Genomic DNA, 23,166 nt, shown 5'->3' with positions numbered 1-23,166 from the left:
AGGAAATAAATCTCCCAAACCCGATCGTCGCTCACTCTTTACCCTTCAGGCCCTCTCCCCCCTTCCCCCCTCCTTTAACCTGAAAGAATTTCGAAGCGAAGATAAAAAATTACTTCGGTAGTCGTTTGACACCTTTTCTTGGCGCAGAGATGCAGTTCTTAAAACGCCTGATGGAAAGCCGCCTGTTTGGAAATTTTTCCAGAGGGAAAACTGCCTTGGCACACAGTCACATTCTTGACAACTGACACTTTTAATATTAAATAAGTGCGCACTGATTGTATTAATTTGGGTGGAGATTTACAAAATGCAATCTGCGGCTATATATTTAAAGGCAGGCAGCCTTCCGACTCCCATGATAGCTTTTACACTTTTTCCTTCCTCTCCGCGCACCCCCCCCCCCGCCACCGCCAGCCCCTTTCCCGCAAAACCTCAATTTACCCATGTCAGAAATATAAAGCCCGTTTTAATTAGCATACAAAATAGCATCCCTTTCTTAACAATGTTGTACCTTTTTAGTTCCTCCTGGAAATAAGGAGTGGATAAATCATTCTCTTCAGCGAGTGGGATTTTAAAGGAAGAGAGACAGAAAGTGGTAGGGGGGGAAATCCCTCCTTCGATCTAACTTGGCTTAAGTTATTGTGTCTTCCTTAGCTCTTCCAGTCTTTTTTAATTTTCAGTTCAAACTCATAAAACAGCCTAACGACTGTACTAATGCAGCCATTATATTTCTCTTGGACCAATAACTGTGGTGGTGTTGTTGTTGTTTAAAAAATTAATAGGATATCTGTGTCTCCGCAGTGTACAAAAGCTCGTCTCCCCACCCCTCACCTCAAACTACCAGCCCTTTGGGTGGCTTCTGAGAGCCTTCGGTCCATTCCATAACTCAACTAAGGAGACTCTAGGCTGGTTGTAGAGCTGGCTGGTTGTTTGCTGGTGCTTAACCCGCCAACCCTCCACCCACCCACTTCCCAATCTCCCAGACGAGTTTGTTGGCAGGAGTAGAATGAAAAAGCAGTCATTTCTCTTCTCCCCCCCCCCCCCCCCGCGCGCCCTGCATAATAGTCTCAAGAAATGCTATAAAGTCCTGGTTAATGTCCGAGACACATTGTTAAGTGTTTAAAATGTTACCGCTACACACAATGCACGCCAAAGTAGTTTAGTTTGCTCTAGAATTGACCATTATCTTTTATAGTTAAAAATCAAGTGCACATTATTAGTTTTACTTCACTGGCTTTGACGATGCTTTTGGCCTTGTTAGCGATTAAAGAAAAAAGGCGCCGAGAGCCGAGTTCACGAGCTTCTCCTCGCGCGGTCCAAAAGCTTCCCCGAGTCAAATGCTAGCCTTCTCTTTACCATTGACCTCCCCGGGCTTCGGATCCGGCCCTGGGTGCCTTGACCATCAAAGCCCAGACGCTTTGGGTCCCACAAACCCAACCATAAAATGGGGCCCTGGATATGAGGGGCCGCTTCCTTATTGCCTTATACTTTGAGTGAAAAGGAACCAGCAGTACCCTTGATTGCAGAGGGTGTGTGTGTGTGTGTGTGTGTGTGTGTGTGTGTGTGTCCAGCTGCAAGCGGTTCTAACCTGAAAGAGAAGAGGTTTCAAACCATTTTCCTAGCCCCGCTCCTCTGGTTTCGTCTGCCGGTTTCCCCTTCGAGTCTTCTCTTGAATCTTAAGAGCAGAAACCGAGTCTTGCTGGGATGGATCTGACCAAAGGTCCAACTGACCTCCAAAGTGGCCCACGGGATGCCCCTGGACCTCTCTGAAACGGGAAATGGTCAGTCGCCCGTGCACTTATGAGGTGCGCAGTCCCGTATCTCCAGGTTTTTCGCCTTCGCTAGACTCACGAATCGGCTCGACCTTCACTGTAGCACTTATTTAAAGAGAGGAATGGCGGAAGGGAATTCTTTCCATTGGGATCTATAGATTCGCAATCTTTTTATTTAAATTGGGGGGTGATTATTATTTTTAAACAGACTTCTATTATATTTTCTTTCTTCAACGGACCCTTCCCCAGGTAGACGGCTGTTGTTGTTGTTGTTGCATTAGTAGCAAGATTTTTTAAGGCATGCGCTTCATTTCTTTTGGATCTGGTAGATGAGGGGTGAAGGCGGGGATCAACACACCGCACCGGACGAGATTCCCCCTCCTCGAAGTTTTGATCTACCTGATTTTAGCCCCACCAAGTCCTGGGAAAGGCGAAGGTGGGCCGTGCGCGCGGGTCCCATTTCATTGCGCGGAGATCTGCTGTTACAACTCTAAGCCCATTGATAATACGTTTCCAATGTGCTAGCCCATAAAAGTGCTCCTTATATGGCATTAATTTTGCTAGAAGTCATATTGCCCTCCTAGGAATCTGATAAGAACTTGTTCCTCGCACATTAACACAGTGTAAGTTAAGCCGAGTTGGGGAAACACGGACAATATTACTCCAGGGTGTGGGGAAGGCGGCTCTTCTTATAGGCTGCTGACCCCCTGCCTCTGGTTGTTCTGCCTCCATGCTTAACTTGTGCTGGAAGCCAGCAGAAGTGAAAAACCCAGGGCGCAATTCTTGGCTGGTGGGAGAGGAGATGATAGGTGAGGGTGATGGGTATGGCAGTGGTGGAAGTGGCTTAAGAAGGACGTCTTGCCTTTTCATAAAGATTTTACGGGCCCGGCAAAGTTGAAACTATCTCTGCCAGGCTTCCCATCCGACAAGCCAGAAACCTCAGGAGGCCCCCTTCGCGTTAACTTGCCTAGGAGAAAACTCGCGTTCTGTGTCCTGCTGCCTTCTGGATGTTTTAGAAGCTAAGCGGAGGGGAATCCCAGAAGGAAGGGAGGGAATTTCCCCACTTCTGTAGGCAAAACCAGTGCATTATTAGGCATGCGAGGCTTGGCAGATCAATCCTACCCTACCCACCCCTCCGTGCTGTGGAAAGTGGGAAATGTGCGGAGTGGCATAATGAGCATATAAGCATTTTGCAGGACTTGCCCTGCATTGTATGAAAGCCAAGGGTAAGCCGTGCCAGAGAGGGTATATCTGAAAGCCACCCTCTCTGCAGCACTCACTACCCCGAAGGCTTGGTCAGGAAAAGAAGGCAGCGCCTTTGCCTCCCGATTCCCTTGGCATTCTTAGCGCTTTTGAGGGCTTTATGGACGAGGGAGTGGGTGCCAAAACGGAACCGAGCAGAAGATTTACAGCACAATATTGAATTGTTCAAAAGAATATTCCTACTCGCTTGGGAGCAGAGACAGGCGATCATTTAAATCCTACCAGCTGGGGCGGTTTGGAAGAAGAGATACTTAACGCAGGGATTTGTAACCTAAAAAAAAAGTTAAACAAATATTTCTTTTCTTTTCTTAAAAAATAATAATTCTAAAAGACTCCATGGACAATAAGAGATGTTATTTCTCTCAAGTTTTTATTATTTCCAAACAACGCGTGCCAAGAACATGAGAGGCAGAGAGAGAAGTGGAGCCATTCTTTCGCTCCCCCCCCCCAATTAAAAAAATCTATCTATCTGCCCCCGTCTGCCGGTCTCACTCTCTTGTCTGCTAGTTGTCTACCACAATTACGAACTGGCTACACAGTTTTGTCTGACAGCCCTTTTTAGCCTTTTATGGGTTGAGAATGAGGATATTTTGAGATAATTTGCTTGTGGCGCACTTTTGAATCTATAGTGGGTGTGCGATTTTTATTATACTCCCCCTTGGGGGAAAAAGAAACAATTCCGAACACTAACCATTAGAATTTAATGTTAATCTGAGGATATCTCGCATCCACGTTCTGTGAGACCTTTTGCTATCCTCGTCCCTACAAGACACACCAGATATTTCTGCTTCGCATGTTAGTTTAAGACCAGATACGGAAGACTTCGATGCAATGCTTGCTTACTGGGTCAACAAAGATGGGCTCATATTGTTACTGTTGCTTCTGCGGCGCTAGACAGGAATACTTGACAGTGGCGCTCCTCAGCCTCTCTGCCAGGCGGCGGTTCACTTCTGAGCCGGTATTTCTATATGTACACTTAGCTGAAAGTAAACCCACCCATCCCACACTGAACACAGTGGGACTTGCTTCCGCGTAAAACACGTATATGTCAATATTCAAAGATGGGAGCCAGGCTTGAGAATTTTCTTCATTAGTGTCGTTGTCATCTTGAGGAGGCATTGGGTGACTTTATGATGTCCGTAAACCTTCAGTGCTAGTGAGGAGGTCAGATTGGTTTAGAACTTCCAGTGGCCCGTGATGCCATAATCACCGCCACTAAAAATAGGTAAGCAAAAGCATGTCCCAGGGCTTGACAATAAATACTGAGGTTTTAATAATTTCATCACAGCCATGGGCTGTATGAGATGGGATTGGGAGAGCAAAAGGGGGAGGGGGAATGTTGGTGGCGAGGTGGCAGAAAGAGAGAGAGGAGTTGGGATGTTGAAAGGTTCACTTACAGCTCGCTTTACGACCTGAACGCTTAATATGCTCTTTTGCAATTTTATATTAGCGCATATGCTTAAAGAGGAAGCCTGGCTAAATTATGGGTTGCATTAAAATCGGGGCAAATTGTTTTCTATTGTTTGTCTCCCCTTTCTCCTCCGTGAGCGCGAGAGCCCACGCGCGCCTTTCCCCCTCCTTTGCTCACACGCAGGCAAAAGGCAGCCTATATGTGGCAACATCAATTGTACCCCGGGTACCTAGGCAAGGGCAGCTATGTGGCACCATCGATTACACACACACACATACACACACACATATATAAAATTCAGCAGTGGACCTGAGAGCAGCTCATTGCCTACGAAACCAAACGGGGAGGGGTTGCTGGCGAGGGCTGGGATTCCATTGGCTGCACGCACTCGCCGTGGCGCGGGGGTATCTCTAATCATATCCAGAATGTTTTGCACAAGAAATGTCAGCCAGAAAGGGCTATCTGCTCTCTTCGCCAAATTATTCCACCACGGCCATGGCATGCTCGGAGAGCCCCGCTGCAAACTCTTTTTTGGTGGACTCCTTGATCAGCTCAGCCTCAAGCAGAGGGGAAGGCGGAGGAGGCGGAGGCGGGGGCGGCGGAGGAGTTGGAGGAGGAGGAGGCGGAGGAGGCGGCGGCTACTATCCCAACAACAGCGGTGTCTACCTGCCACAGGCGTCCGATCTGTCCTATGGGCTGCAAAGCTACGGGCTTTTCCCGGTCTTGAGCAAACGCAATGAAGGCCCTTCTCCAAGCGTGGCGCCGGCTTCTCACGCCTACATGTCAGGGATGGAAGTCTGGCTAGATCCCCCCAGGTCCTGCCGCCTGGAAGAGCACGAGAGCCCGCAGGCGACCTCCTGCTCCTTCGCTCCCAACATCAAAGAGGAGAGCTCCTACTGCCTCTATGACGCCGAGAAGGGCCCCAAAGAGGCGGCGGCCACCGACTTGTCCGTTTTCCCAAGGCTGAGCTCGGAGGTCTGCTCCATGAACACCGTGACAGCCACCGGGGTGCCCGTCCCAGGCTACTTCCGCTTGTCTCAAGCCTACGGCACCAGCAAGAGCAGCGGCAGCAGCAATGGCAGCAGCTACAACAACAACAGCAGCATCCACCACCATCAACATCATCACCAACAGCAGCAGCAGCAGCAGCAGCAGCACCACCCGGGGCAGATGGTGGTTCCTTCCCAGTTCGCCCCGCAACCTCAAGTGCGCTTTGAAACTCCGCCAGCGTTGACTCCTGCAGTCCCACCGCCGGATCCGGGGAGGAAAGACAGCGAGGATTCATCCCCACCCAGCACCTTGGCTTGCGTGGCCCAAAGGGGCGAGGAAGACGGGCAAGCTTCCTCTTCGGCCCCCGAAGAACTCTCCCCGGTTCCATCAGAGAACAGCAAGCCCTCTCCAGAGAAGGAAACGCTAGGTAAGCAATAAAATAAAATAAATAAATGCACTACTCTCTACCCGCCTAGCTCCCCCGCCCCCGCGCACGGCAGCCGCCCCCGTTGCCACAAAAACCAGGAGGGGTGGGATGCGATAAGGGGGTGAGAATCGCCCAGAATACTGGAAGCCCCCTTCGCTGACCAAAATGGCCATTCATAGAGCGGCTTAGCGTAACCTGCTGAGCTGCCATTCATATTTGGACGCTGGGATGCTGTAAATAAATAAATATTGATATAGCCACCCCTTCGAGTTTATGAGCCATACAAAAAGAAAGGAAAAGCTGAGTATGGGTAAAATTCTAAAGCCAAAGGGCTTGAAAAGAGACAAAATAGGAAGAAAAGGAAAAAGAGATAAATACAGCTCTGTATTTCCTCGCCTCAAGTGATGCTGAGGTGACTGCAGAGATAACATAGATGTTTGTAAAGCGTCCAAAGTAAGCAAGGGGCCAGCGCCAATAAATAAGCCCATTAACAGGCTAAGTTCTAGTTTACGATCCTGGATGCCTTTAAAAAAAAGAAAGAAAGGCAGCTGGGTTAAAATTCTCTTCTATGAAGCACTATCAAATTAGACTGCTGGAGACTGCGCTGCGAGAGGCTCTCCAGAGCGCCACAAGGCTTCTGTGTTGAAATATACGCAGGGTCATTGGAATGAATGGGAGCTGTACAAGAATGCCAGAGTTCCTGGTCGGTGCTCAGTCATTCATTTCAACGCGCGGGGATGGCGAGTGGCTTTTGCAGAAAAAAATTCTGTTTCATGATGCCATTAAAGGGAATAAGAAAATAATAATAAGAAAATAAAACCGGGAACTCCGCAGGGTAAGCTTACAGTTGTTGTTTCTCCCACAATTCTGAAACAGGATGCAATGAAGCATGTTACGTGTGTCCACACATATATGCATATGCATATCGTTATCTAAATGCACACAGAGAGAGTTGGGTTTCCCGCCCCAGCCCCACCTCCAGCTACATGTACTTCCAAAAAATAAAGAGAAATGCATATGTGCTTTAAAAAAACCAACGTGCATCATCAGTGTGTGCTTGTAGGAACCATCTCAGCGCTAAACTGCCCAACGGTTTAGATTTAATTTGAATTTTAAACGCACAGCCCGTTCCTATGCTTGCTTGTTTGCTGCACCACTGAATTGAACGGGCTTGATTCTCAGTAACGCAACATTCCTATACCTGCTTACCGGGGAGTAAGCCGCACTGAACACAGTGGGACTTACTTCTGAGCGAACATGCTCTGGAAGGGTGTGGGGAGTAGTTTAGATGGGGTTGCAGCCCTCATTCGCCAGAAATATTAGACATAACAATTCGAAAACGACCCCACCCCCAATAAAAAAATAGCCACCCAGGGCTTCTTCTTTTTTTTAATCGAGCGCTTCGGCAGCGTCGACCACATTTTCAAATAATCTGGATTTAGGGGAGGGAGCAGGGGGCGGTCTCGCAACGAGTGTTTTGAGAACAAACGGCCAGGACTGAAGCAGAGGCAGAACCCTGCAAGACGCCACTGCCAAAGGCATTTGTGCGCATCGGTGTCAACTCCAAAAGCGATCCGGTCTCTCAGACCAGCGAGATGCGGCAAAGTCAGGGAGTGTGTTGCAATGCTCGCTCTCCTTTGGGGCTCCAAATTTAAGAAGGACCCGAACCCTGAAGGAAGGCCAGAGTGCCCTTCTCAAATTTATATTCGGTACTAAGTACGGAAGCGTCCCCCAGCCCAGCCCCGCTACGCCGCCCAAGTTTTCCTGGTGTCCTTCTGGTAATCTTCCCTTTTTTTCCTTATTTTCCCCCCCTTAAAACTAGGCAATTCCAAAGGAGAGAACGCAGCCAGTTGGCTCACCGCAAAAAGTGGCAGGAAGAAGCGATGCCCTTACACCAAGCACCAAACTCTCGAGCTGGAAAAGGAGTTTCTGTTCAACATGTACCTGACTCGTGAGCGTCGCCTAGAGATCAGCCGCACAGTCCACCTAACAGACAGACAAGTCAAAATCTGGTTTCAGAACCGCAGGATGAAACTGAAGAAAATGAACAGGGAGAATCGAATCCGGGAGCTCACAGCCAACTTCAATTTCTCCTGATGAACCCTAGGCACGCATCTTGATGGTCTGAACAGCTAGGACGGTTCCACCCCCCCCCCCACGCACGGGTCTCCTCCCCACCCCCTAAGCCTCTAGCTACTCGCACCTGTGTGCGTCCGAGCCTTTCAATTACATCCTCAGCCTCTCCATGGCCTCTTGGTAATTGATTTCGTTGGGATGAAGCCATAACTGATGCACACTACCCCATCCATGTCCGCTACTGCCCTCCGTGAATTCCCGGTTCTGGAAAGTCTGGTGCTGGGGGGGGGGATGGTTTTCAGAACCCTAGATGCCTATTGTCCCCCCCCCCCTCTCAACACCCTTCTGCCAAACTCCATTTTCAGAAAATTGAGCCAAATAAGACTGAAGGCAACTTGCGTTCTCTTCCACCGCACTGTAATGATAGCTGGTGTTTTGGATCTGAGCCGAGGATGGTTTTGAATAATTAAAATCTGGCCACGCCGCTGCTTAATAGGAAGCATGCGTCTAGCCGATCCAGATAACATCAGGTTATAGAATACGGTGTCAGGAGCCAAGGCTGGCGCACTTATATGTTTGTGCCCAATCCCCCGCGTACCCAAAAATCCATATTTAATATTACAACTTTTAAAATTGCCACGAAAATGAGACCTCTTCCCCCTCCTCCTCCCCCTTCCCCCCCAAAAAAAGGAGAGAGGAAAGTCTTTGTCTGCTTTATTGGCTAAAATCTTACACTTTCTGGTTGTAGGTAATGACTTGAGGTAGTTTTTGCTTTGGATACCTTTGGGTTACCGCTAGTTACGCTTGGCAAGCACATGAAAGGAAGGAAGGAAGAAATCTCCCCGCTTTGGAGAGGAGAAACGACTTTGTCCACTGAGAGGTGTGTTATTCTATGTATATTGGACCACCAGATGAAATTTTCCCCCTGATTTGACTGTGGGGGACAGCAAGAGAGGTGAAAGTTTTTCCCCCTGGTTTCCTTGATACTGTGAAGTTACATGCGTTGAAAAGGTCAAGCGTGTAGTGCAAAGAGAAGATTTTTTTTTTAAAGAAAAAAATATCTATGAATACAGAATATGTATAAATGTCTATTAATATTAATATTATTAATATTATTAAAATGCCGATACTGTTGCAAGCAAAGCATTCTATAGCGTTATTCTCGATGTTAGCTCTATCTCTCGTCCATCCCCTCCTTACCTTAAAACCAATGAATTGTAATGCTGCGTGGAAGTAAAGCAAAACAAAAAACAAAACAAAAAACAAAAAAAACACAGGACAAAATGGAGACGCTGTTTATGTTTCTCTTGGAAGAAGAATAAAAGGCATGGAATGAACCACCCTCTTTTTTAAAAAAAAAATACCTCGTTTGTGACTGTTTATTCTCATGGTCCTACTTTCAGATCTCCAAGAACTTTTACAACAGGAATAGTTTGCCCGAGCCCCCTGCAATTACTTTAGGAATCTATTTAAATATTACCTAGACGGTCGTAATTTGTCTGGGCCATATAGCAATGGTGCTGTAAGGTTTGTCGGCTTTTGTTCAGTTTTATGACTTGCTAGTATATCTGGATTGTTGCTGTCTTGGACGAGTGGTTTTAGTTGACTGAGGGGCTGCACAGGCGGAGGAAGCCAAGGGCTTACTTATTTGCGAAGTTAGAGGACTTGGGCTTCTCTTTATTCATTTATTTTATTAAAATAACTCGGTGGTTAACTCACGAGGAAGGATCCACTATTGTTTTTTATTTTTATTTTAAACCAAACTACCCCACTAGACGCTCGGAGCTCTTTTCAACTCCAGAGGAAAACCTAGATGCCCCCACATACAAAAAAAGGCGATTCTGAAAAGGTGAGCACGTGGGAACGAGGATCTTGAGCCTTGTTCTCCTTGATCGATCAGCTTTTCCGCCATGTTTATTCTTCCCTTCGCTACCTGCCTGCTTGCGGATGCGCTTAAGCGGAGAATGTTTTGGCATTAAGGTTCTGTATCATTGCACGTTGATCAGCTCCAGAATCCAGACAAAGGCGAATCGGGTGGGGAGGGGAGAGGGGGGGGGAGATTGGAAGGGGTGGGAGTGGAGGCGGTGGTGATGGGAGCCTGAAAGGGCTGTGTAGCCATTTCTTTTTCCAGACTTTGAACCCGCGCATCTTGATCGTCTTCGATAACCTATGTATACGAGGATTCTTGCCTCTCGAGGCCTGCCTGGCCCCGCTGCCCCTTTCTCTAAGTTGCATTTTTAAAATGCATCATACCCTAATTCGATCGTGGCTAAGTTAGAGAACTATGATGGAACGTAGAGAGTAAGATTAAACGGAGTGACGACAAAGTGGGCACAAAGGCGTTTCTAATGATTTGGCGGGTCCAGAAGAAGAGAAAGAACTTCATTTTTTAAAAAAAAACACACACACAAGAATGTGGAAAGTTTGTAGACCGAGATGGAGACTTTGGTGGAGAGGGCGGAGGGGGGCGGTGGGAAGGGTGAGGTCTTGTTGCTGTTCGGGTTTTTTTTGGGGGGTGGGGGCTTTCCCCACCCCACCCGCTCGGAATCTGTTTCTTTTGGGCATTGGTGTCTCTCCATATTTATTCGAAGCGGGATCCTGTTTCCTAAGGAAAGCGGCAGTGGGGAGCCCTCTTAATTAGGAGGCTGAGAACTGGTCGGTGGTTTAGGTAGTTTCATGTTGTTGGGGCTGGATCTCAATCTCTCTCTACAGCACGAAACTGCCTTAATTACTTCAGTTTGAAATCATCAACCGGGTCTAATAAGAATAAGAATAAGCGCCGGAGTCCATCCGTAGCAATAGCGATACAATACTAATAATGCCGCCTTTTACCGAAGAAATCTGGCAAGCTACCTTTCCTCGGCAGGCGTTAAGTCCCAATGCCATTGGTTTGCCTTCTGCGCGCCGAAAAACCCCGCGCCTTTCCGGCTGCCTCAATTAATGCATTTCAGCCAAGGTGGAAGAGGGGGGAAATGTTTCAAGGCGCTATTGGAGTAGACCTTCAAGCTTAGCTAGGATCGGTTGTCTTCGGGTTTTCTCATGCAGGTTTCCTTCAAGGTCAGGTGCACTCTGCCAGTTTAGGAATGTCCAGATTTTATTGTCTAATCCGTATCAATGGATACTTTGATTATTGTTGCTGCTGTTGCTGGTGATATTTTTCGCATTATTCGCAAAAATATCTGTTGCCCTGTTTCCTCCCTATGTATTGGGTGTGTTTCAGTTACTCCGCTGTAAAGAGAGGGAATCTGGTAGCAATTTCCAGCTCTGCTTACTGGTTCTCTCTCATTATATTTTATTGAGCTATATTGTGTTATGAGGTCTCGCCGCCGGCCCGTTTGCGCAAACACACACACACACAGCCCTCGCTCTCCCTTTACTTACAGTGGTGGCCTTCAGAATCACTCTGTTTTCTCTCCGCTGTTTCTCCCCCCACCCCGAAGCTAGAACAGTCCTTCCAATGTCTGCAGGGAATGCAGACCCTAAGGGCATAAAGGGCGGAAAGAGGGAGCCCGGGGAGGCAGGAAAACTCGGGAGGGGGGACCCCAAGGATTTCTCTGTAGCTCACAAGGCCTCGGTTACGATCATTATTGGAGTGTGTCCGGGCGCCTGCATTCCAATGAGGCGGAATAAGCAACAGCGACCTCGCTTGGGCTCGAGGCTGCGCTGAGCTTTGCTGTCGCCTTGCCATTTATGCGCAGCAGCCCAGCGAGAGGCGAAGGAGCTGCAGCGCCTTGTTTACACCGGATACACACATTGTTTACAGCTATTGTAAATGAACAAGACCTCTCCCTTCCATGTCCTGCGGTGGGTACGGGTGCGTGGGTATTGGGAAACGCACGGGAATATCCTTTATATTCTTTTTTCCCCCTCCCCCACCCTTCAAGTTTCCGAACGTTTCAGAGAACAATTAAAAAGGCTGGAGAAATTAGATTTGTTTAATTCTGCCTCCCACAAACACACACCGTCCCGTCAATTTTTGGGGGAGCCTTTGCCACGGTTGAATAATTTAAATGGCAAGTTCACATGGTAAGTGCTTCGGGGGCATTGCTGCTTATAATATGGACATTGTGTGGTTATGTATGTGTCTGTGTTTGCACGAATGCACGTGCCTACGGCTTGGATCTAGAGGACGTACATGTTCCCACCACATGAGTACAGAAAGAAGGCATTGCTGTATGCAAGCAGCTACCATGGCCAGCCTTCTGTATGAAGTCTGTGCTTCTTCTGAATCATTCTACGATTGTTTGGTCACTTATCTCAAGCAAAGCTTATTTAAAAGCTAAAAACACAACAAAACAGACAAACCCAAGAACCCGGAATTCTCCATATCAGTGCGCAATACATTACCTCCTACAGAATATTATCCAAATCCTATTAGGACTACTTTTCTTTCTTTCTTTCTTTCTTTCTTTCTTTCTTTCTTTCTTTCTTTCTAAAAAGAGAAAACTCTATATGTCTCTGTGTGTACACACATATATATGTGTGCATGTATGAGAGGGAGAAGGGGGTGGAATATATGTGGGGGGGGGAGAGAGAAACATTAGTCAATTATATTGCTTAGATATGTTTAGGAACATACTGATTACTTCAGACTCTGTGTAAAATAAGTAAATAAAGTGCGAGCACACAGTTATAACCCTTAAACGGCGTTTTTATTTTTCCTTTGATCTGTCTGGTAGGTAGATTCAAGGGTTAAAACTAATAATGTGTGTGTGTGTGTAACCAGATATGGTTATTAAAACTCTGAAGCTGCGACCATATATGCACACTAACTTGAAATAAATACTGTTGAGATCAGTATAACATTTTTTAACCTGGGCGAAAATTTCCCGAAATGGGCGAGACAGTGTATATGGGTTGTTTATATGTCACGGCTACCGTTCTGCACACACTTACTCGGGAGTAAGTCCCAAATTTATGTGTTCAGGGTAGTGTCCAAAGACTGGTAGCCGCCTTATTCCAACCCGAAGCCTATTTCATTGGAGCTAATTAACAGTTCAAAGAAAGCAGGAATTGGGCTAATGAGGAGGCTTTCTCCATTTTCATATTCTTTGTCACTAAATGGAAGTCAGCTAGAGGTGCTACAAAGCCGAGCTATTAAAAAAAAGATTCCTGTTTATACTGAAAATACAATATGTGCACCAAATGAAGAAAATGGCGAAGTACTTTGTATTTATCCCTTTCTATCATTTCGAAGGTGAATATAACAAATCATCTTTAAATTCTTTAATTTTAATGGTTCAGCAGCCAGCTTTTTTAAGGGAGCTCTGAAATGTTTATTCCTTTATTGTAACGCGAGCCTTACATTTCAAATTTCTACATGTCTACTCAAAAGTAAGTCCCACTGAGTTCAATGGCGCTTCTAGGTAACTGGGTAAAGAGACTGCAGTCTTAGACTGCAATTTTACCCAGAAGTAAGTCCCACTGAGCTTTAATGGGACTTACTCTGTAGTACGTGCCGGGGATTGCAGCTGGATCATTCCCGTTGTTTCCCACTCTCAAAGGCTTAATCTGGAATGAAAAGTCACTACCGCCTCCGAAACCCCAAAAAGTCATAAAAACATTTAGGAATCCTGCTGTTAAGATTATTTTTCTCCTTCGAGGAGGAAGGAAGTTCTGCCAGCATATTTCACAACAGCTGACTCTCGATTTTAAACAAAAATGACGTAAGACTTCCGTCTTTCCAGGAGAGAAACCGACTAATAATAATATTTTCCTCCTCTCTCCTGTTGAGGATATCGCACTAAGGCGATCACATACTTTAGCTGTAATTACATAGGAAGACATTTGTTTACATTTTTTTTTTTTTTTAAGAAATGGCTTTGTTGAGGCATGGGAAGAGATTTCCAGCAACGCCCCTGCGAAATTGTTTCTGCTGAGGATCTGTGAAATATTAATTGTTTCTTGTAATCTCGGGACCTTATGTCAAAAAAAGAGAACTGACTGCTAATTTAAGTTTTTCTCAAGACTCAGCTATTGGAGAAGTATGAAAGGGGAAAAGAAGGCTGACGTGATGTAAAGCTAATGAGAACCATACTTTTTGCGCTCACAATATTCACAGACGAATTTCATTAGCACGCGGTTTCCTTGCTATTTGCCCCGTCTCTAGCCTGACGAAGAGTTAAAAAAAATAAAATAATAAAATAAAATACAGAGATCCTTATTCTCTTCCCCCTCCTCCCTGTAGCAGAACACAGCATTTCTTTCCAAAGAAAAAAAGAAAGAAAGAAAGAAAGAAAGAAAGAGAAATAAATAGGGGGGGAAAGACGTTTAGGAATCCTCCGGAGAAAGACAATGAATGCAAATGTCACCGACAACCCACCATTTAGTCATAACTTTAATCCACAACACTGGACTTGATCTGAGACCGTATCACCTTCTCCTTGTTTTTCCTAGACGGCGGTAACCCTCCGCCGCTTACAGAAGCCATATAAGAACGTGCCAGAGAGTAAATAACTATTTGCACCTCAAATCCGAGGGCTCGGGAATGCGATCCGCCAGCGGGGATACTGCATAAAAATGCAAGGGCGAAAGAGGGTGCCCCTTTAAAGGCAGGCGACAGACAGGATTTTTGCTCCTATTTTGCTTTCATGCATGCTTAGGAATTAATCGTCATGAAGAGTGTGTGAGTGTGAGTGTGTGTGTATTGTGTGTGTGTGTATTGTGTGTGTGTGTGTGTGTGTGTGTGTGTGTGTGTGTAGTGTGTGTGTGTGTGTATTCCTTCCCCACCCACAGACACACACACAGTCTCACACACTCACAGTCTCCAACATAGCTGTGCTTTATCCAGTTCTTGACAGAATGTGTAGTTACACTTCAGAGAGAGAGAGAGAGAGACAGAAGGGATAAAATGCCCAGTGGCCGTGGATCCCGCCGCAGTCAACTTGATCGAGGGGGATGTGTCCGCTCAGTTTTTCTCCCGCATAAAAGTTCTCTTCTGCATTCCTCCTCTTGACTTGGTCTCTTCCTTTTACCAAAATAAAATAAAATATAAAGGTTATCTAGTTGTCAAACCTGCATCAAAGAACAGGGCATCAAACAACTTCTTGATAAAATGTCACAATATTATTTAAAAGGAAAACAGCAAGAAGGGTAATTGTCTCCCACACCTGCACGTTAAGCTAGTATTTGTGGCAGAATTTAAATGTGTCTGCGGTTCCTTGCCTTATTCTGCTGCTGGAATTATTTCGGGGGCTGTGCAGGGGGTGAGCGGAGGGAGAGAGAAGAGAAAGAGATTACTGAGGAGCCAGGAGGTGGGTGTTTGGGATTCCTAGTTGTGGGTCCGATTCCACAGTGAGGGATTCCTGGCTGTAGGTCCGAGGACTCTTAGATCGGAGGTGCAGATAAAGATGCAAATTTCGGTATCGATTTGAGATCTCTCGCCCGCAGCCCCAGTTATCCTCCTGCTCTGTTCGGCGGTGGGCAGATTCCCTTTTGGAAAGGGGAATCGTGTTGGATTTGACTTTTCCCTGCCAGCCCCAGTTAGCTCTGAACTCAACGGCACAGTATTATTTACAGTGAGTTCCCAAACTAAACACAATAGTATAATTTAACCTTTCCAGGCACTCGTAAATTTTTACTGCTGTGAAACACAGCGATGCAAATGAATATGCTCGTAGTTACTGACTTAATAACAACCCCGTGGCTCCCGAAACAATAACTCCTTATGAAATATAATAAATATATATTTAAATACAGTATGCCGCCAATGTTATTTTGCTTTTTTATTGCTTCAATTATTGTATAATTTTATGTGAAGGTCTCCGATCACAAGGAGGGTAGCCTGTCTTTGTGTGTGCGTGAGTGAGTGAGTGAGTGAGTGAGTGAGTGTGTGTGTGTATGTGTATGAGAGAGAGACTTGGCTTTTTTTTTTTTTTGCAAGGAACACGGACCATTGATGGGATGATTAATTATGATATAAAATAGTCCGCTTTAGAAAGGTGGCCATACCCAAAATTCTGATCTTTTAATCTCGATCAGCCACAATTAAAACAAATATTGCCGTACAAGTCGTCTATCCCTTTGCATAAAAACATATGGCTTTGCTATAAAAATGATGACGGGAAAACACTGACCCATTAATAGCCTGCGGACTGATTTATACTTTATTGTTCTGCTGCCCGGCCATGTGACGCGAGGCAGCCAATGGGCTGACAGGCAGCCTTCAACTTATTAGGTGACTGTACTTCTTCGTGAGGACCAAGTTGTTACATGAAATCTGCAGTTTCATAATTTCGCCAGGTCTTGCCTCTCCTTTTTTTGCACTGGGGCTGGGGCTTGGCTTGGATGGCTATGTCTTCTTCGGGGACGCTCAGCAACTACTACGTGGACTCTTTCCTCATCCACGACAGCGAGGAGCTGGTGCAGTCCCGCTATGGCTCGGCTTCTCTAGGTCAGCCGGCCAGGCAGGCGACCCTTGGAGACCACCCCGAGTTCACCCCGTGCAGCTTTCAGTCGAAAACCTCCGTCTTCAGCACTTCCTGGAACGCCGTGCACCCGCCGAGCGCTAACAATGTGCCCACCGTGTACCACCCGTACGTGCATCACCAGGCACCAATGGCAGCGCCCGACGGCAGGTACATGCGCTCGTGGCTGGAGCCCATGCCGGGCTCCTTGTCTTTCCCGGGCTTGCCGGCCAGCAGGCATTACGGCATTAAACCTGAACCGCTCACGGCCAGGAGGGGTGACTGTACCACCTTTGACACGCACGCGCTCTCTCTGACTGACTATGCTTGTGGTTCTCCTCCAGCTGATAGGGATAAGCAAGGCAACGACGGCGCGTTCTCGGAAAACAATGGCGAGAGCGAGGCGAACGGAGACAAGCCCCAGATCGACCCAAGTAAGTGCCATCCGCCTGGGCTTGGGCGGGAGGAGGAGGGTGGGCGGGCGGGTGGGTGGGTGGGTAGAGGGCTGGGTGTCGAGAGCCACCGTCTACCGTGAGCTATGCGGCAATGGCTGCTGGGTGGGTGACTGGGTGGGGGCTTCTGTGGTCATAGAAGAACGTCCAGCTGCACCACTGAGCTTCTCTCTATCTCTCTGTGTGTAGAATTGTGTGCGTAAAACGGAAAGATGGTTGCGCATGCATATACGCGTGTATGTACATATTTGGTGCCACAGTCTTTGTAGGCTCCCGGTCTATGCAGCCAGCTAGGTCTGTGTGTGTTTCTCAGCGTCAAGGTGCCAGCAAAGTCCAGCATGACCTCCCTGTCGCAACAGTGTGCAGGGGCGCGTCACCAGCGTGTTTTCCTGGGCGCACGCTTCAGCTACAAAGCCACACTGGGGGGATGGGAGGAGAGAGCCGGGCTGTGTAGGGGGGGCGGCGTGAGAGGGTGGTGGTCGCGCACAACCCAAGTTACTTGGGAGAGGCGAGGAAAAACAAAACATTGGATGTGAATCTGATCCCTTTGTGACGACTAGCTGAGCTAGGAAAGCCAAGAACAACAACTGTTCTTGTGTGTGTGTGTGTGTGTGTCTTTTCCCTAACTTCATTTTAGCCCTCTGTTTGGCGACTATTTATTCCACTCCTTTGCTTGTTGCTAACACCTTCGCTTGCCTTTAGAACTGAGCCAGCGGATCAATAGTGCAGGCACGGCAAATAATGCCAAATGCAAATGTGTGAGTGTGTGTTTTCCCACCTAAAGCAAGCCAGGCTTAGCCTGAAGAGAGGGCCGGGTGGGTGTGTTCCCTTATCTCCTTGAAAGCGCCCAGCGGTTATATAAGAGAAGGTCAGAACTGGAAAGTGAAACATTTTCATTATGACACTTATTCTCAGGGGTTGTGCACCGGTCCTATATTTTTTTTTCCGGAGGGGGAGAGGAGAGAGAGTGAAATCAGGGGGCTTGGCTGAGAGGAGGGTAAGCAGCAAAGGCAGGCTTTGAAATTACACCCTATATAAACACTATGAAGAAGTGAGGCGGTGGCCAGTGGGGTTCCCCCCTCCCTTTCTCTCTTGCTTTTTTTACTACGCGTAATTCTACGTGACCTTTTCCATGTGTCTCAGTTTGGAGTCCATTGTGTCTGACCCCATCCTGTATGTCTGTCCAAAGGAAAGGAATGTCGTAAACCACCAATATCAGGGCATCCATGCTCTTCAAAAGGAAGGTGGTGGCTTGGGGGTGGGGGTGGGAGGAGATGCTGTTTGTGTGCCTATGGGGTGGAGATGCAGTCATAATAGCAGTGCGGGGGGGGGGTTGTTGGTGCGGGGTTCTGTCCTTCGCCAACTTAACCCTCTTTGGCGTCGTTTTCCTTGCAGACAACCCGGCCGCGAACTGGTTGCACGCGAGATCCACTCGGAAAAAACGGTGCCCTTACACCAAGCACCAGACGCTGGAGCTGGAGAAGGAGTTTTTGTTCAACATGTATCTCACCAGGGACCGACGGTACGAAGTGGCCCGGCTCCTGAATTTAACCGAGAGACAAGTGAAAATCTGGTTTCAGAACCGGAGGATGAAAATGAAGAAAATCAACAAAGACCGAGCGAAGGATGAATGATGCTCGGCTTCCAGGTTTAATCACGTTTCAAACAGCAAAAATCTCCCCTTCCAGCGCAACGCAACACAATCCTCCCCTCTTCTGTTCCCAGCATACCCCGAGACTGTGTCCAGGCCTCATGTGTTGTTGTTATTATTATTATTATTATTAATATTATTTGGGGTTTCCCACCCCTCTGGGGTTGTTGCTGTTGTTTTGTCCTTGGCCAATTCAGCTCTTGAATGTATCTCGCCAGCGTGCAGGGAGATATGGCTGTGCCCCGGTGCTATTATGGAGGTACCCAGATTTATCATTTTCTAATCATAGGAAAGGAAAGGGGGGCATTAAACTCGGAAGGCTGATCTGTTGGCTTGTCTAAATCTACCTGTCCTTCACGAAAGAAAGAAAGGGAAAAAGAAAGAAAGAAACTACCTTTTTAATGCACAATTCTTTACAGACTGTATAGGTTAGTCGACGTAGTTAATTTTATTTGCTCTTTGCGCGGCAGAGAGAGGTCTGCTCTAATACTTGAACACTGTGTTTTATTGTGGTAATTATATTTGTGACTCAATTTTTTGTGCTTGGGTGCTGTACCAGATGTGATTGTGTAAGCTAGGATTCAATTTGAACTCAGGTTGTTTATTATAAAGGTTGCATAGAGTATAGCTCGGTAGTGTAAGGAGTCCTTTTTTCTGTATCATTATTAGACAGTGAACCTTGGATTGTACCGGGGGGAAACCAATTCGTTCGCTCTCTTTCTATCCCAGCTTTTAAACACAAAAGTGGGGGCATGATCTGGGATAGCCAAGGACTTGTGGATCCCCCCAGTTCTTTTGAAGCAAGTCATTTTCGTATGCACACTTGATCGATCGATCTATCTATATATATATAGTACAGTCTTCGTCAGTTGTATATATCATAATCTATATATTAAAGAAAGAAACCCTTAATAATCAGGCTAGCTTGAATCTTGTTTTTGCACCCGTGAGCAATTTTCAGATAACGGAGCTATACCTATATGTGAAAAAGAAGGTAACTACCTATGGTTTACGTTTTGAGTTTAATCGAATTTAATTGATTCTTATTGTAATGAAGTTTAATTTTATTGATAATAAATTATACACTCTAAAAAAACCCTACCTTTCGGTTATTGTAGATTTGTATCGATTATTAACATAAAAAATAAAAAGTCCTGGACGTTATGTTTATGCAGAAGCTACACTGTATATCTTGCAATAGTTACCTCATGGCCTACTGACCAAATAGTTGTGTCCAGAATGATATTTAACTTTTTGCTAAATAAAATATATATTGATTCTTTTAAAAAAAAACATTGTGCTGTTTTTAAGATTATTAAGAAGGCAAAACCTGCCCATCTTTACCTTTGGAGAGCAAGCAAAATCCTAACACTGATCCTTTAACACGGTTACTCAAAAGGAAGACCCACTCATTTTGATGGAACTTCCAAGCAGTTATGGTTCACATGACAAATCCTTCTCCCAAACGAAAACGCGAGTGGAATCTGGGAGAAGAAGACAGTGGAGTAACTCCGCCAGGCATGTTGCACACAGGCTATCCAATGATTGCATAGAACCCTGAACTGGAAACTAAGGATAGTAACTAGCGTGGGTGTCTTTACTTAGTTAAGATGCTGTGAAATAATAATAATAATAATAATAATAATAATAATAATAATAATAATAATAATAATGGAATTGATCAACATAAAGCAAAGCAGCAGGACAAAATTTCGGTGACCTTTTGCAGGAATAATCTAGTTAGTACCCGCCCCTCTTTCAACTCTCATTTTAAAAAATCAGCTTGGCTTCCAGAAGCAAATAATCCATAGCGTGTGAAATTTCATCCATGTCTCTTCATAGAGAAAGCATTCCCCAATGTAAAACCCATTCCAGCTGCTTTCTGTGTCTTCGGTGCATTCTCGCCCGCGAAATAAATACACCGCATTTGGCGCAGCCAAAGATGGAGGCTTATCGGGCAACAATGGACGCTAGAAAGGTTTTTTTGTGTCGTTGTTTATAAAGTTCAGGTTAGAAAATCGGGTTGGTTGGCAAAGGGGTGTTGGTGATGGAGATTAACCAACACTTTAACGAATACATGCAGGCGATGGAGTGGGGGGTGGGCAGTCCCAACGGATGAACAATAAAAGGAATTCTGACGCGTTGGGAGTTTAGTGGTGCCTCGGGCAAGCTCGGCTCTCCGCTCAGAAATTATTATCCTCCCCCATTAAAAAAAAAAAAAATACCAGTTAGAGCAGAGTTGTGCACAAGACCAAACAGGGACTCCTCTGTAGCTTATTGCAGAAGAGTTTATTTTAAAGGCACAAACAAGCCCGCACACTTCCAGCTAACAAGTCTTAGCTGAAGAAGCTGTTAAGAAAATTCAGAGCCATAGTGTGCCATAAAAGAAAATGACGGCTGTAACCGTTTATGGGGTGTAAAATGCTGCAGGCTTGAAGGCAAGAACTTTCAGTATCTCAGGCTTTGAAAATGTTCGAAGGTTCAGAGAGGCAGGGGAAATCACTTGGAGTTTTGTTGGCCTTTTTTAATTTTAATTTTTAAAAATAAAGAAATCTCTGGTAAATTGCATTAAATTAACACAAAGCGAATCAGTTCTCGTCTGCAAAAACAAGGGTGGGGGGGTGTTTCTAATTAATGCCTGTCCCAGTGGTTTGGGATGTTGCGACGCCCTCTGTTGTTGCAGACAGTGGGGACTTCAAAGAATCCTCATTGGAAGTGCGTAATAAATGGCAGGTCTGCAAACTGTCTGGAATTCGGCCCTTAATGAGTTTACAACTGTCCAGCCACAATTAAGATTTTCTACAAAAGCCCTTTCATTTGTTTTGTCTGGCTGTTTTAGATAAAGCGGCTCTGCGGAAATAGCTCGTTTTTATTAGCCCTTTCCCCTCTGAAATGTAGGCTGTAAGGTGAACGTTTATCTTTAATGAATATACCGCTGGAACCTTTTCTATAATTGCTACTGCATGGCAAAGTAGATTACCGAAGCGTTTGCAGGGGTAGATATCAGCTATGTTTACACGTTCGTCAGATTCCTGCACCTATTTTATTGCTTGCGGTTACCGGGACAGAACAGCAGATGGCAGTGTTGTTCCACGAAAACAAGGGCGATTTCCGCCATGAAGCCAATGGAAAAAATTATAAAATGTCGACTTTCTAGGAGATGCATATGCGGTTTTGAAACTCCTGATTTGATATTAACAAAAGGCGATATTATATATGTCCCCACTACTAAAAGGAATACCTTAATGCTTCAGTATTTCGTGTTTCAATATGTTATAATCTTAAAAGTCAATAACTGCAATGGTAAACTTCTCCGTTTGTAAGTATTAGTATTAGTATTATCATGCCAGTTCTGTACAGATTGAGATTTTCCTCTCTCAGCTTGAAGCATGCTTCACGAATCCTGCTAATTTGACCGCAGTAAGAGCAAATAATATGTCGTGCGCCTGAGTGCACGTATCAAACACAGTGAGAATATATTTAAACAGTTTAAGCTTATACAGATGCATTTGGGTTAAACATCCCGTGTATATTGTAATCGACTAATGAAAATGCATAACGGATATATAATGTAAGGGATATATAATGCACAAAGTCAAAGCAGATATTCTCACACAATATAATCGTTTGCATTAACCCGTTCATGGCTTAGGCAATTTACCTGGGAATCTGCCCCAATGAATGCAGCAAAGCTTCTTACTTCAGAGTAGACATGTATAGGACTACACTTCGCTATACTGAGGCCGCATAAGCAATTTTTATAGCCGGGAATCTCAAAGCGCTTGGAATGCGGATGCTGGTGACTGAAACGCGGGGGAGCTGTTAAAGAAACATGCTCAGTGTGTATTAAAAAAAAACCAACAACACACAGTTAGACGTGAGTTTTTAATTTTTTTTTAAAAAAATGCTCCGTTCATTTTTTTTAAAAATGTATTTATTAGGAGCAAACAGTTTTCACAATGCAATGGGCGAGCTTTTGAATCGCTGAACATGGATGGCTCCATCTTAATCTCTTATTCAGCCAATGATCCCTGCCTTTGGTTCCATTCTGCTCTGGGCCAGAATCCTTCGGAAACGACGTTCTTTTCACCGGGCCAAAACAGAGGCTCTAAGTTGGTGGCTCGGCAACAAAATTTAATTTGAAAATTATTTACCGGCCACTGAATTTCTTCACCAGATGTCTTTGAGGCAGTTAAAGGCTCCCGCTCGCTTTCTTAAGCAATTTCATCTCTGTGGGACCCGGTTTAATTATGCAGTGCAGATGATAACAGTTCTAATACACCGCAGGACTAAGATGCCTGTACGAATCTAGGCTGGAACTCTTATGGCATTTTATTTACTCTTTCATATGTGTGTGTGTGTATGTTTATGTATATATTGTATATATTGTATATATTGTATATATTGTATATATATATATATTGTGTGTGTGTGTGTGTGTGTGTGTGTGTGTGTGTGTGTGTGTATACACACACCTCTCCTTCACTTCTGAATTCTACGGCTCCATCGATTAGTATATGAGCCATATACACAAACACACATACCGAAGATAGATGAATGGACTCGATGTTTGTGAATAAATAAGACAATCAAACCACAAATGTGTGCCTACTGTACCGAAATTAAGAGCCAAGAAAGACAAATAACATTATTGGGAAAACGCTTTAAGTTTGCGTCTTTTTTCCCTGCCAAAAAGAGAAAAAGAACGTTTAGCAGTCAAAT

General features: G+C 45.5%; 2 protein-coding genes across 2 annotated transcripts; both read left to right on the top strand.

The window, feature by feature from the left end:
- The first annotated feature begins 4,048 nt into the window (after positions 1-4,048).
- HOXA10 (homeobox A10) lies at positions 4,049-16,764 on the top strand. Its single transcript, XM_081882297.1, has 3 exons — positions 4,049-5,860; positions 7,683-9,785; positions 16,686-16,764. The coding sequence occupies exons 1-2, from the start codon at positions 4,885-4,887 to the stop codon at positions 7,955-7,957; spliced, it is 1,251 nt and encodes a 416-aa protein (XP_081738423.1). The 5' UTR covers positions 4,049-4,884; the 3' UTR covers positions 7,958-9,785; positions 16,686-16,764.
- HOXA9 (homeobox A9) lies at positions 16,152-18,815 on the top strand. Its single transcript, XM_081833891.1, has 2 exons — positions 16,152-16,775; positions 18,189-18,815. The coding sequence occupies exons 1-2, from the start codon at positions 16,223-16,225 to the stop codon at positions 18,425-18,427; spliced, it is 792 nt and encodes a 263-aa protein (XP_081690017.1). The 5' UTR covers positions 16,152-16,222; the 3' UTR covers positions 18,428-18,815.
- The last annotated feature ends 4,351 nt before the right edge of the window (positions 18,816-23,166 follow it).

The sequence above is a fragment of the Podarcis erhardii genome (genome assembly GCF_964252035.2).
Source record: "Podarcis erhardii genome assembly, chromosome: 12".
Taxonomy (NCBI): Eukaryota; Metazoa; Chordata; class Lepidosauria; order Squamata; family Lacertidae; genus Podarcis; species Podarcis erhardii.
Note: the sequence above shows the minus strand (reverse complement) of the source record. Positions and strands in the feature narration are given on the sequence as shown.